Below are 15,318 nucleotides of genomic sequence, written 5' to 3'. Positions count from 1 at the left end.
ATTAAACAATGATGCGTTGTTATTGTATGCAATGTAAATGTTATTTTAATTAAAGTGCATTTAATGACGGTGTAACTGTTTGCGATGTACTTGAATTTATTTGTACTTGAATTTATTTACCCTTGTTTAAATGACTGATCTCCAAGTAAGTGCTGCATCCCAAACCACTAACGAATCCCTCGCCCCTGAACTAGCCCCCGTTTTTACCTTTTTTTCCCCAAGGTACACAAGATCCCCTGCTTAATTAAAACGTATTTCAGTGCTCCTTTACGAAAACTGAAAACAAGCCACCGTCCTAAGGAGGCCTAACCTATTGTAGATGTCAATACGCGTCAACACAGCCCTTCGTGGAAATAGGGATCGAAAAGTATGTTACACTCTCCCTTGGCCACCCAAGATTATGTGTACTATTGGTGGAGTGGCCCCAGTTAATGTCTACTGGGTCTTTATCCTCGAGTACATCACTTTGACAGGGGGACCAACAAACCACTTAAACTGCCAAAGTCCCATGTAAGTCACTGAATATTGGACTGGTGTCCCAAATGAACTATTTTTGTAGTGCACACATTTTTAGGTCTCACCTGAGACAGCACGTGCATGCACGGTCTCTTGCATAACATTTTCTCTGCTAAAAGAGGATTGGAGCCTGCCATTGTTTACCTTTTGATGGCTTCAATTTTAACTCTTATTTGCTGCTTCCTAGTTTGTCAACCCGTGCCTGGTTAATTTCCTCTTCTTTCTCCCTTCCGTGAAGCATAGACCATGTACTGATTGCTTCATTTTAATTAGTGTCCTTTTGCAACTAGCGCTATGATCGAGGTACTATTTTTGATGCTAATGTTTTAGAACAACGACATGTTTTCTTTAACTGCTCTCTCCTGTATGTTTATATTTTAGTGATTACACACTGAACAGCTCCTACAATTACTGAATAGAAATATTTCCCTTGTTGCAGGGGAATTATTGATGTTGTACTTATAACTGTGATACAAGTACTGAGCTTGGCAGCCTTTGTTTATGTTGATTGCTTTACCAGAGGTTTTGACTTTATACGAAGCCAACCACATCCCTGAAAGAGATGTAGAGTGAGTCTCCCCCATGATGATTTTCCTTGGTGCCTCTTCCAGGGTATTGCAGTAATTGTCACCCGTCTTTGGTTCCACACCAGATCTCCACTGTTTTTAATTTCAACACACAGGGAGCCAGTCGTTTCTCACCTCCCTCTACAGCTAAAACACTGAACGAGGCGGATAAACTATTGTAGCTTAAAAAGAAACACATTAGGACTGCATGAACATGTTCTTCTTGAACATTTAAAAGCAGGAACCATTAATTTTGGTCCTCAGTTAAAAAACATCCCTGTCTTCTTCACATTCTCAGATACATCATCATCCGAATTTAACCCAGGGTACATCCAGCACAAACTTCAACAGACACTCCATTCCCCTACCTTTTTTAAGAAGAGGCAGACAGAGAGCGATAGGAGATCAACCATGGGAGATGTAAACATACCGTTGGTTCTATGAGAGATGAGTCCAGTTCACATCATATCCAACACTACTTTATCACATGACCAAATACCTTTATTATCTAGAGGCATCCCCGTTGTCCCATCACGACCTAAAGATTTTGTCAAACTCAAAATTGAGACCGTTGAGTTTTTTCTTAAAATCAGACTCCAAGCCTTTTTCCAGGACCGAGAATACAACGTTCTGAATGAAACTGGGCTGTGGTTCAAATCCACATTCATACCTCTGAATTCACAAATACCAGAGGCCTTACTCACATTTGAAAAAGCTGTACTGTCTGGCATCAGTAACATGGAAACTAGATCTAAATATTTTATACCAAATTTATCCCAGACACTTTTAGAAGCCCTCTCAGAACTACAAGATAACAAAAAACGGATTATTAACCAGTTAATAAGGGAGGTGCCACCCACGTTCAATAAGGTTGATTACTTCGCAAAAGGCCTACAACCGATTTCAGATCACTCTCACTATAAAAAAAACTCAGAGGACCTGATGAAAGAACTTATGGAATAATTCAACAACCAGTTAGAGCTTGGTTGTTTGGAGGAATGGATTGGACCTAAGAAATTAGATTTTTTTTAATAACCGCAAGTCTCCTGAATGCCTTCTTTTGACCTGCTTCCAAAGATACACAAAGATCCTTATAAACCACTTGGACGACCAATCATGTCAAGCTGTGGCTCCATCCTGGAACCGCTGTTCAAATAACGAAATTCTAAAAACATTTCCAAACCCCACCAATTCATTCATCCAGGTTACCCCTGAATTTATTAATCTGATTGCAGGGATATAATTTAAAAACAAATCCTGGTGACTACAGATGTTGTGTTCTTCTACATCAATGTTCCCCAAGATGCAGTTTTGGAAATCATCTATCTCTACATGGACATGAGGGAGAGACCCCAAAGGGTTCCCTTGGAATTTATCTTAACCCTGCCAAAGATTGAACCCACCAAAAAGTACTTTTTGTTCAATGGGGATTTCTATCTACAGGTAAAAGGGACTGCAGTGGGTTGTCTCTTTGCTACGGATATGGCTGTTCTTTACATGGCTGAATAGAAGCGGTGCATTTACCACAAAAATCAATTTGCCAGGAGCGTGTCCAAGATGGCGCCTGTGTAGGGGCGGACTCTCAGAGCTCCTCCGTGCCGGTTTGCTCTTTGCCGGATTCTGGGGGTCTGGACCGCCCTAGACCCTGGCATCAAAAGCTGGCTGCTGGGGACCGCCCAAGAGTCACAGCATAGCCGAGAGGTAGTGCGGGCTTGGGACAACAAGACTCCTTTGCCGAGGAGCCGCCGAGACAAAATGGCGGTTGGAAGATTCAGATGGGAGTGGATCGGCTCCTGAACACCGGAGGGGCTGCAGGGGACTAGTTGCACCCCCTTGCGGGCACCACAGGCAGGTGACAGACGCCTGCGGCCCCAAGACATCACCCGAGCGCACTGCGGGGAGGCACCATGGAGGGGCAGCCTGCTGGCCCGTTTCCCCCCTCTCTCCACAACACAATGGCGATTGCTGCCCATCTACGGCCCACATCTTGAGCTCTTGGGCCGCAATTCACACGGCAGGCTGCCTTGAGATGCCGGCGGCATGCGAAGCAAGGAAATAGCGAGATTCGACTCGAAGGCTAAGACTGGAGCGCCAGAATAGCTCCCAGCAAGCGGATGAGCTGCCGGCCTGCCACAAGCAGCAAGGGATGCTTTAAATTGAATCCACGACCGGCGCTCCGCTGCTAGTCCTGCACTGAGCGTGGACCAGTGGGTGTGCGGACTGCGAGAAGGGACACTCGAGAGACAAGCCGAAGGTCCGGGGATTGCTACTGACCTGTGGCGGCCTCCATGTGGAACGGCACGGCCCTGTGGTCGAAGCCTGGGCCACGCCACGCGTTCACAGGACACTCATTGGCAGCTGAATTCATTTGCATCAAGCAACGGAGGGGAGGCCCCCTGGTGCTCACAACGGCCTGTGCCTTCTCCTCCCCTCCATCTGCAGAACCTATGCCGGCAATGAGGAAACAGTGAACAACCACCTTTGCCCAACAAGCAGAAGAAGAAATTAGTCGCCTGGTCTTGGAGAGGCCACATCGATCTCGGTCCCCGACCAGCCCCACTGGAGGGCTGAACTGCCCACTAGAGGAGTGGACTTAAATGCGACCAGGAGTAGGCCGCACCGCAGAGAGCAGATAAAATGATAAACACTAGGACCAAAAAAGACCCTTCCATTAAAGATCTCCTAGCAAAAACGTCATCTAAACGGGAGGGACCGGTGCTGGACCCTGTTGTGCCAGAGCGCTCACTTTTGGGACAGCTCTGGCACAAGACATAGGAGAAGACATCCCGGTCACACGTCGATTTATGGAGTCCCTCTTTAGTACACTGGGGGACGACATCGCGACCCTGAAAATAGACATGGCCAGAGACATGAAGGAGATGCGCCGCGACATGAGCGAGTTGGAGCAATGGGTAGACTCCGTAGAAAGTTCTGGAGTCTGAAGGCATGCCGCAGCGAAATACTGGAACTCAAGGAGCGCAACGCGGACCTCAACTATTACTTGGAGGACCTTGAAATGAGGCCGAAGATTCAACATAAGAATCAAGGGAGTTCCGCTACAGGCGGATGCAGGCCATCTGGAGGACTTCCGCCAGATAGCCCCAGAGCTTAAGGAGAAAGAGATACCCCTCGATAGAACACACAGAACGGGTCGCCCATCTCAACCACCCGGGGCCCCACAAGACATCCTCCTGCCTTCACACCTACCGCCAGAAGGAGCTCATCATGAATGCAGTGCGTGACCAATCTCATGTCCTGTTTAAAGGGATCAAGATACGTCTATTCCATGACCTTTCCCTCATCACTCTTCAACGGCACCGCAGCATGAAGCCAATCACAGACTCTCTGAGGGAAAAAGGGGTGCGATACAAATGGGAACACCTGTTATGCGTTATCTTCCCATGGAACGGAAAAAACGCACTCTGCCCGTAACCCTTCACAGGGGCATGAACAGGCCGACCGCGACGGAAAGCAACAGGGAGAGATCAGCATTGCAAAACACCTTGCCAGAAGCGATCACTACCCCGAGCGAGAAAAGGAATGACTGCCGAGGGGTAGGCGGTAATTGGCGAATTTGGCTGCCCCTGGAGCTGACTGCCGCTGGTGAGGTGAGGCTGTACCTAGGCAGGCGTTGCGACATTGGGGCCACGGACTCGACCCCTGGATCGGCATGGACTTTAGACCATATGCTAGAAGGATGCGGTGTATGACTCCACCAACCACCACCATCCCATATGACCTATGCGGATAGCCAACGACATGGACCCCTACTACGTAACCAATCGTTTTTCACCGACTGGTGAATTTGTTGTTCATGTTTCTCCGTTTGATTGGTCTGACACACGTTACATGCACGGTCCACATGCACTATAATCTCAACCCTCTACATTTATTGGCACAACGTAGACCCACCACAGCTCGAAGTACTCCCTCTAGACCATGGTGTGAATAGTTACTCTTAACGTAAGGGGCCTAAACTCGCCAGAAAAGAGAATAGCGCTACTGAACCAATTGAAGGCAATACACTGCGACATATGCTTATTACAGGAGACCCACAACCGAAAAATAGGATTGGAGCCAAATGCGATCAAAGTGTTTCGACCGTCAATACTGGTCAGCTGATCCCGGTATGAGGGCAGGGGTAGCCATTCTGCTAGCTACACACTTTCAAGGACAGGTCCTTCAAACACACTCTGAAGTCACGGGCCACATGCTGTCCGTCCGGATCTCCTTTCACCAGTGCACATTTACGGTTGCATGTGTCTATGCACAAAATGACCACGAGGAACCCTTTATCCACCGGACAATTGGGACGATTCCCACCACACTTGATATTAATATCCTGATAGGTGGGGATTTCAACATAGAACGAGATGCCACGTTAGACATGAACCCGCTCAACTGAAGCGCTTACTCCACAGGGGCTTGGGTGGCTTACAGATGCGTGGTTGGTTGATGTATGGAGAACACTACACCCTTCCACAAGGGCATACCCGCACTTCTCGGCCGCACACCAGTCATTTGCTAGAATCGACTTCTTAGTCTCTTCCTCCCTCCAACGGTGACACAGTCAGAGATTGAGGTTGCCTCTATCGCGGATCACTCACATGCCACGCTCACGCTGCACCTCCCAGTGCTACCCAGAGCTCTAGAATGTGGCGCACTAACCCTAAACTGCTTTCCTACAAACAGGCCCTTAAAGAGGGTCAGGGTGTTATCTCAGACTGCCTCGCCACTAATGACCGGCCACACACCTTGATCTCCACACTGTGGGAGACCATTAAGGCTGTGGTGAGGGGAACTTATATAGCTATAGCATCTGCTTAACAGGGCGCATAGGGTTAAGCGCGCCGATCTAGAGGGGAGAGTGAGGGACATGGAGGAGGTGCACAGACTAACAGGGTCACATAAGGCGCTACATCAACTAACTATTTCGAGGAAGCAGCTTAAGGCCCTAGATATGGATGCTGCGGAATACACGCTACTCCCCACGAAGCAAAGATAGTATCCGGGGGTAAACAAGGCGGGTAGACTCCTTGCTCATAGAATACACGCTCAGACACAAGCGCGCTGCATACAAGTCCTAATAGATCACAACCAACACCCCCTAATGAGAGACGCAGAGATTGCTACAGAATTTGGTCGATTCTATGCTCAACTATACAAAGCAGAGCCTCTACAACCCATGCAATGTACTTTGTATATGAAGCATTCCCCCGAAATGGACTGAACTTGTAGCTGCACCACTATAGTCCGATATCACTTCCTAGGAAGTCCCTGAGGCAATAGGGAGGCTCCAAGTGAATAAAACTCCTGGGCAGGATGGATTTACGGCTGGGTTTTATAAAATATTTGCGAAGCAGTTGTCTTCCATTTTAGCCCGGCTATATAACTCTCTTAGCTCCACGGGTACCCCCTCAGAGACCATGAAAACGGCCATTATAACAGTTCTATCAAAACCCGGGAAAGACCCACAGTAATGCGCTTCCTACCGACCCATATCCCTGCGCAACGTGAATGCTAAGATATTTTCTGGGATTCTCACCAACAGGTTGGTAAGGTACATGTTCGGACTTGTGGATCCAGATTAATCCGGTTTCATTCCTGGACGTACATGCGGGGACAACATAAAGCGAATATTCCATCTATTCAACAAAACCACCCGCTCTCAGCCACCCACACTGCTTTCATCAATAGATGCCAAGTAGGCATTCGACCAGGTGCATTGGCCTCTTCTGCGGAAAGTGCTGGAGATTGTAGGTTTGGGCTCCTGCTTCCACCAGTGGGTCTGGGCTTGCTATGCAGACCCAAAAGCTTTAGTCCGGGTCAATAGTGCACTGTCCCCTGCGTTCCCAATCTCGAGGGGCACGTGACAGGGGTGCCCTCTTTCCCCACTCCTGTTCGCGCTCTACATGGAGGCGCTGGCGGCACGTATTAGGATTAGTGATGATTCGGTCAGGGGGACCCTTCTCCGAACTACTGTGGTTCCTTATCCATACTTAGCACCATTTACTTCAAATGATGGTCATAAATCATATATTCAAAGTTTCATCTCTTCTTTTATTTTCAAATTAATCAGTTGCTTCAATTCTTATAATAGTATCATATTTTTTTATTTTAATCCATGAGTTAAACCACTCAATGCATTTCGGGTAGCTCCAGGGACCCTTCTTCAGGGGTCTAAAGAAGTAAACAAGAAGCTAATCAGTCCCAGTATCTAATGTGAACAATACATATATTCTGTGTAATATTAACACTTTCACAAACAAATTCACAAATAATCATACACACATCCATTAACAGTACCTGCTTTCAAGAAATACCCAAAAAAAGTTTATATCATGTCCTAGTACTTAAACATAAAAAGAACTCGTGGTTTCACATTACTGCTAATTTCAGCGTAATGAGGATTAAACGTACAACTGGCATTCAACGCTGAATGGACGTTCACATTGACTCGCAATAAAGCCCTACGCTTTAATGAATTAAAAAGATGTTATCAGAGTTAAAGGCAGTTAAAGCGGAATTTGTTCACAACATGAAAAGCGAACCCAGTGTGTCAAATACGAATTTGAAATTCGACCTAACTTTACTTGCGTTTTATCCGATTGAACGGGTGAACGCCGTCAAGTCAATGAATCAAAAGAAACAGTGCAAAACGAGTGCTCCTACGTGCTGACTTACTTAGTTTCTCTGAACGCTCAACCCGGGGTCCGTGGTCAAAATCTGCTCGTTCCAAGACGAGCCAACGCTCTTCCTGTATACGCTACGCGCTACGTAATATGCAACGTGGCGAAGTCACGTGTTAGTTCACTGCGCTGAGTTTAAAGGGGCATTGTGCGCAATTAGCAAAATGGAGGCGCTGGCAGCACGTATTAGGAGACACCCACTTATCGAGGGGGTTTGGATGGGTGTACAGGTACACAAAATAGCGTTCTAAACAGATGATGTGTTGCTTGCTGTCAATATATCACGCCAGTCGCTGGCTCCATTGCTGGAAGAGCTTGCGGTGTTCTGGGAGGCATTGGGGTTCAAGATGAATGCCACCAAATCCCAGGCCCTCAACCACACTATTCCGCGGGACGAGCAGACACACCTCGCTAAAACATTTCCGTTTGCATGGGCTACATTGGGTATCTCATATTTGGGTGTCCTCCTATTCCCCACTATTGAAAGGTGTCTGTCGCACAATTATTCCTCGCTACTGTCTATGGTGCTCGCACTTATCCAGTCATGGTCGGGGCGCATAGCGGCGGTGAAAATTTCTCTCCTGCCCAAGATTCTATATTTAATGCAAGCAGTCCTGCTACAACCACCCGCTTCCATGACGAAGAAATGACAATCAACGCTAGAGTCCTTTATATGGGGAGGCAAGAAAGCCAGGATGTCAAGGGAGCGCGCATATCTTCCAGTAGCTAAGGGCAGGCTGGGTATACCTCACCTAGTGCGCTATTACCAAGCAGCATAGTTGAGATTCCTAGTGGAATGGCAGCAGCCTCTCACAGAGAAGCATTGGTGCTCCCTAGATCAGGCGATGGCTGGCATCCGTATTTGGAAGATGCCCTGGCTCCTGCGCAAGATCTGCCCCCGGGGGTGTAAATATTACCACGGTTGGGGCCTGGAACTGATTGAGTGTTCCTAGAGGTCTCTCCACTTCAGTGTCCCCCCTCACGCCAATCATGGGAAATGCAGACTTTCCATCGGCAATGCACGAGTCTGCTTTCTCCCGGTGGCAAGAAGCCAATTGCAAACACATCGGGGACATTTTTGATGAACGGGGTTTGCTGGACTTTCCTAGACTTCAGCAGGATTTTGGACTCCCAGGCTCAGAGCAGTGGATGTACACAGCGGTCTGCCACTGGGTAACCCAGCCAACGTAGCAACCACATACCATTTGAACGCTGGCTTCTGTCCCGGAAGGATGACTAACGCCTGTTGTCGGATAACTACACTTTATTAAACACTTCCGCCAATGCCCTGCTTTCGCCAGCCAGGACAAGGTGGGAGGCGTAATGTGAACGCAAATTCTCAGATAAGGAATGGACGGATATTCTGCATAGGGCCCGCACATCAGCCTGCAGCGCCGCTGGAAGTCCTTAAGCTACTACACTATTGATATTGCACGCCTACCCGCTTAAGCAAGTGGAAGAAGGCCATTCCGGCACACTATCTCATTTGCTGTGGTATTGCCCGAAGCTACACCATTATTGGTCTGAGGTGCTCGCAGTCATAGAGCAAATGTTCAACACTGAGCTAACCCGCTTCCCCAGCTACATCCTACCAGGGCTTCCCAATGCACTCACATACCCCTTACGCTCCCCAAAGGGGAAGGCTATCACATTAGCCCTCTGCGCAGCAAAGCAAGTCCTGTTATCAAAATGTGGTACTGACACCGCTCCTACACACATTGAATGGGCACTCAAACTCAGGGATCTACTGAGTATGGAGAAACTAACAGCATTAGCAAGCCAAACCCTTCATAAGTGTCAGAAGGCCTGGGGCCCCTGCCTAAAATACCTAACACCTTCCAGGAACTTACATGCCCCATTTAAGTATTCTTCGCCTCACGGCAAGTGCACAACTAGAAGCTTCAACTGTCTCATTGTGGGCTCCGGGCCAGCCTAGGCATCTTTTCTTCGGACACGGACATGGCATGTCTTGTTCATTGAGTCTTTAGATGTTTTCAGTTAATGTATGTAATGTTATCCCCCTTGAGCTGGACTGTTCCCATGAGGGCACATGGTCAAGACTGATTTGCATGTAGCTGGGTCTGAACTGAGGTGGGAAAGTCAGCTAATGAACGATGATGGTTTCAACCCAGATCTGACTGAGGATGAGTGTCTGAAAAGTTTCAGCGCTCTGTCCTTCATCTCCTTGTGTTTGCTTTGTTCGTCCTCAGTTGGCAGGGTATGCCCAGATGTGGATCCCTTGCTCACTTTGCCACTGGATTCAAGCTAGCCTGGCTGATGAGGGGTGTTACCCCGAAACCGGTCCCAGGATGCTTGTTTCTGGTTCAGGAAAGACCTGGTTTGGCAGTTCTGGCTGGACTGTTCCCATGAGGCACAGGGTCAAGACTGATTTGCATATAGCTGGGTCCATTCATCCTCTCAGAACAAATCCGGAAGGAAGAGTGAGGATCAGCCACTACAAATCCAGCCTGAAATGTAAAGTGATGACTTCGCCATTGGTAAAACACCTCATGGAGCTTTCCCTTACTGAGAATGACATCAAATTGTCAGTATTGGAAGCCATATGCCCTGATCCCAAGGGAGGAGATATGGACAAGCACTAACTCAAAATAGAGGCCTTCCTCGTTATGAAGTTTGAAACATTACACTCTGGGCTCCACAAAATGCCTGAAATCCAGAACATGCAAACTCCCCCTCTTATACCTCCTACAGAACAGTCCATATTTATTTGAAATTGTATTACCAACCTCTGCCATAACTGGTCCTCGCTTACCATCAGGATTGTAGTTCAACCATGATCTGCATCAAAGACTACAACATGTCCTCACCCCCATTGAATTCTTTGTGTCCCTTAGTCTTCAATTTCATTTGTCACCCCAGTTCCATTGGAGCGAAGTGGCTTTCCAATAAAGAAAATTTCCCCCCTCCTTAACACCCATCCTCTGCTGTTTTTTAAAATTTTTATTGGTGGTGCACTTTGCACACTCTTCCCAGCAACCCAAACATGAGATGTGGCACACACAGAATGCACCTAAAGGCCTACCCAATCCGCTTTTTATTCAGACATTACGCACCGATGCCACAAACCAAGTGTGTAGAATGACCCATTGCTAACAGCGACCTAAACCCTGTACCAAATTCATCCGAAGCTTTTGTTCGGTAAGGACTACTACACTTTCTCCATGGATGCACCTGCCTTCTGCCCCCTTTCAAAAATTCCTGGACACAGGCATCAATTTTTGTCCAGCGAAGACCGTCTGTGCCGTATCTCCACAAGTTCATCCCTCTTACTCTGACCGAGAGCTCCACTAAACATAATATTCTACGATATGTTCATCAAGGGTAAGCACCACTGTGCTTCTTCATTCTGTTTTTTTGCATTGTCCACAGATCTCAATTCCTTCAACATTTAGCTAATTGCGCATCGTCTCTTAGTAACCTGCTACCTTTCTTTATGAGTTAGGTGGGATGCATTACCATTAAGCATTCTTATTACCACCTCCATCAAGATGCATGCTTCGGGTGCCCTCCCCCCCCCCCCTACACCCCCCCCACCCACCACCACCATCCACTATTATTGCAAACCATTGCACCATCCAGTCCATTTGGTTTCTTGTTTCTAGATGCATGCTCTCCTTCACCGTTAGGTCCTGTCGCTTGTATCCTAAGTAAGTGCTCTGAATGGAACCAATTGTGCTCCTTCTCCTGTCTCCCCCTGAATAGGTGTGGTGCAGAGGCCAGGGTGCTTGACTCCGGACCACAGGGTTCACGGTTCGATCCCCGGCTCCGGCGGCAGGTTAGCCCAGCACCATATGACTCTGGGCAGTAGCTTGCTTAATTTTCCTGACGGCCTCCAGCGCCGGGACACCTCTCCGGAGGTAGCTGTGCACTTTACAATTGCTGGCATTTACTCTTTCTGGACACCTTTTTTTCCTTATTTCTCCTAAGTAGGCAAGAACCCCCACTCCCCTTTAAATAAAAATTATTTTTGTGCTCGCTTGTGTAAATGAACCCCAGCCCCCATCCTGAGGAGAACCCGCCACTTGTGTCAACACAATTCTTCAAGTAAATCAAGACCAAAAAGAATATTGCACTAACTCTGGCACACAATTCTGTGTACTTTCTGTGTGTGAGGTTAATGTCTATAGGGCCTTTAGCCTTCAGTACATCACCTTGACAGTGGTACTGCAGAACCAACTAAACTGCCAAAGCCCTAAGTGATTCATTGAATATTGGATTGGTGTCCCAAATGAACTATGCATGTAATGAATATATATTTTTTTCCATTACAATTGCTTGAATAACCAAGAAGTTCTTTGAGCTTGAATTTGTTACTTTTGTGTAATTTTTTGAACTATTATTGCACTACTATATCACTTATCACCCAGCACACTGTTGAAGGTCTCTTTTGTTCTTATAGCAACCGTTGTATAGAAGAAGGCAGTGAGTGCATTTTATTTGTTAGTCATGGTTGTAAAAACAACAAGTTCTCTTTACCAGGTTGTTCCTGTATGTTTTTATATTTTGAGTACACACTGAACAACTCATTCTTGAATTACTGTGTGAATCTTTTTCCGTTGTTACAATAGATTTATTGACATTGTACTCCTAACTGTGATCTAAGTACTTAACTTGGGAGGCATTGTATAACGCTGATTGCTTTATTAGAGGTCCTGCCTACCTGGCGTTACAGGGACCCAACCCAATTCCTGATATAGATACTCTGCCATGTGGGAGGCGTGGGCTGCTTAATGCATAGTTTTCCCCCCTCTTTTTGAGTGAGGTCGATTTTATTTTTTCACAGTTGCCAGGTTCAGGATGATCTTTAGATTTGGTTGCTTCATTTTGCAGAGCTATATTGCTACAGCCTCTAGAGAATTCTACAGTGACCTCTGACAGAATCAGAGCTCGCCATAGACACAGCTAATGGGTCCCAATGTTTGCCATCCATTTTACCTCATCAATATTTGTAAACTGTTTGTGAAGTATCCTACATTCTCATGTCCGTTACAGGTGAGTAGACGTTGGTATTATTCCCTGGCCATTCAGTTCTTAGTCTATTCATTTTCTGTCTAATATTTATTTGACTTGGGTGTGGGTCAATCTTTAGTCATGCACATCTGTTCTGTTGTCCTTACTATTCAGCTGTGGCATTATATTTGGTAAGGACTCCTCTGGATCGTATCTGAACAGGATGCAGTATATTTGTCACATATTTGAAAAAATGCATCTTGTTTGTAACCAGTTGTTCTTCATTGCTGGTTACACCTCCCACTTTCTTCAGAAACCTTGAATACTTGTATGAAAAGGAAATGGCATGGCACTGTAAAGAGTTCTTCTAACGTGTTCTCTGTCCCTCTTCAGGTGGATGGACTCCTGTTCTACCATAAGATGACCCACTATACCCCTGGGAGCACACCACTGGTTGGCTGGCTCAAACCCTACATGGTTTCTGATATCTTGGGGATGACTGTCCCATCTGGACCATTGACGACAAAACCGGACTACGCGATGCACCAGATGCAACAGATCATTGAGCACAAGAAGAGCATAGGCATTGAAGACAGAGGAGACAGTGGAGTGAAGCCAGCAGCTGCCAATGGATGTTATGAACTTGAACACTTGTCGACTCCTACTTCGCAAGATGATCCTTTCAAGAACAAACCTTCAAAAAATGGAAAGATGGAGAGCTGAAGCATCAGTACTATTGATTGTTTCACTGTTGGGAACTCAGGATGGTGTGGTACTGAAAGACTTCACCTCTTGCATTTCCTCAAACCAACAGAAGAAGACTGTTAATGTCATACGAAGATTTGTTGAGTGAAGGGAGTCTCTTTGTGAATGTGCCTAGCTACTGAGGATTTCAGAAACTGAATAGGGTCTTTGCTCTTCTGTTTATTAGAGCATAACATCCTATTACAGGCTGTTATGTGAAGGTGTTCTGAGAATGTTGGGTAACCCAGAGAAACTGCTGCCTCTCACATTCAATGTGAGCAGTGCACATGTATATATGGAAGACCTTGTTATTCTTAGTTTAGTTTTAACTTCTAGTAGTTCATATTTTATAATGGTTCGGTGACATTTGGAGTCTCCAGTATGGAAGAGGGTTGCTGCCTGGTCAAACACTCAATTGTAGTCTATGTGTAACTGAGGAAGATTCCTTCTAGAAGGACTCCTCGGATTTGTTAAACCAGCGTGTTCGTTGTGTTTCTGACCTGGACCTTTAAAATCTATAATAAAAAGGTAAAGTTTCTTTAACACTTGTGTGATACTACTACTTCGTAATAGACCAGCCTCATGAAGAAACATTTATGAATCGTGAAATATATTACTGAAGGTTTTCTTTGAGCCTATACAACCTTTCTAAAGCCCATCACATTCCTGAAATACATTTTAAAACAAATCTATTATTTCTTTGATCAACGTACATAGACTGACTGGGGCCCTGGTTCAATCCACCAGAGTGTTCAACGAGCATTAAGTTGAATTAAAGTAAGATTTATTTAACTCGCACGTTATTTTGTCAAAACTGTATTGCAGTTTTCACATAGCCAAGAAATGCTTTACGTTCAAAACTTTCCCCTTCAGCAATTACAGTATAGCTAATTAATTGAACAAACAGTGTCCCTTGGTGAGGGGATAGCATAAACACAACATAGATGCCAATTGAAGTTACTATCTTGTGAGTATATCTTGTGCAAACCATTCCCCCACTAAACCCACCTCCCCCAATACTTAAACTCTGCTATCAACAAAGAATTAGGTGCATGGTGGTTGTAATTCGGCTTGTAGAAGCGGTGGTGGCTGGGAGAAGTATTTTAAAGAGTACCTATCTAGATGGGAGATTCCCTGCATTGGGGGGGGGGGGTGCTATAAGACTTGCAGGACAGGCTACTAAAGGCAGGCATCTGGAGAGGTAGGATACCAAAGGTCCCCACATGAGGTTTTTAAAATCCTGCCTGAAAATGTTTGCCATTCTTTGGAGTGTCAAAGGCCTTCCATAAACAGGCATGTCTTTGTCAGCGTGGGGGCTTCTTTCTTCTTCCAAGTGGCGGCAGCAGTAATTTTTGCTGTACCTAGACATAGCCACATTATAGCTCTTTTGCCTCCAGTCTGGCGCTTCAAAGTATTGTCCCTCAATCGCAACAGTGCAAAACCCGGAGTGTTAGGGAGGGGGTAACCCAGGATCTCTTTAATTTGTGCCAGGCTTCCTGACCAGTATGTGCGAATTGTCGGACAATCCTACCATATCTGGTGAAAGTCGCCTACGAGCCCACAATCCCCTTCAGCATAAATCTGATTTGTTGAAGAAGATTTTTTTTCAACTTAGTGGCGTAAAGGTACCAGTTGTAAAGTAATTTATAGTGGGCCTCCCTCATGCACATGGAGTGACTATGTTTCGGGATGTCTTTCTAAACGTTCCTCCATTGTGTTGGGTATGTCTTCCACCAAAAGTATGTTCCAAAAAAGATATATGCCATGGTTGTGGGTTTCAAAGTGTGGTGAGCAGTAAGGAGTATAGAAGGGAGATGGTTCCCATGGTTGTT

General features: G+C 46.1%; 1 protein-coding gene across 6 annotated transcripts in view; it reads left to right on the top strand.

Annotated features, from left to right (window-relative positions):
* Positions 1 to 14,029, top strand: part of SNUPN (snurportin 1) — a 190,550-nt gene extending 176,521 nt beyond the window's left edge. For all 6 annotated transcript variants that reach the window (XM_085643849.1, XM_085643853.1, XM_085643850.1 and 3 more), the window contains one exon: positions 13,136 to 14,029. In XM_085643849.1, the coding sequence (XP_085499975.1) occupies positions 13,136 to 13,465 (330 nt within the window). In that variant the 3' untranslated portion in view covers positions 13,466 to 14,029. The remainder of the gene's footprint in view (positions 1 to 13,135) is intronic.
* Positions 14,030 to 15,318: the final 1,289 nt, after the last annotated feature.

Source organism: Triturus cristatus, chromosome 3_1, assembly GCF_964204655.1.
Source record: "Triturus cristatus chromosome 3_1, aTriCri1.1, whole genome shotgun sequence".
In the NCBI taxonomy this organism is placed as follows: Eukaryota; Metazoa; Chordata; class Amphibia; order Caudata; family Salamandridae; genus Triturus; species Triturus cristatus.
Note: the sequence above shows the minus strand (reverse complement) of the source record. Positions and strands in the feature narration are given on the sequence as shown.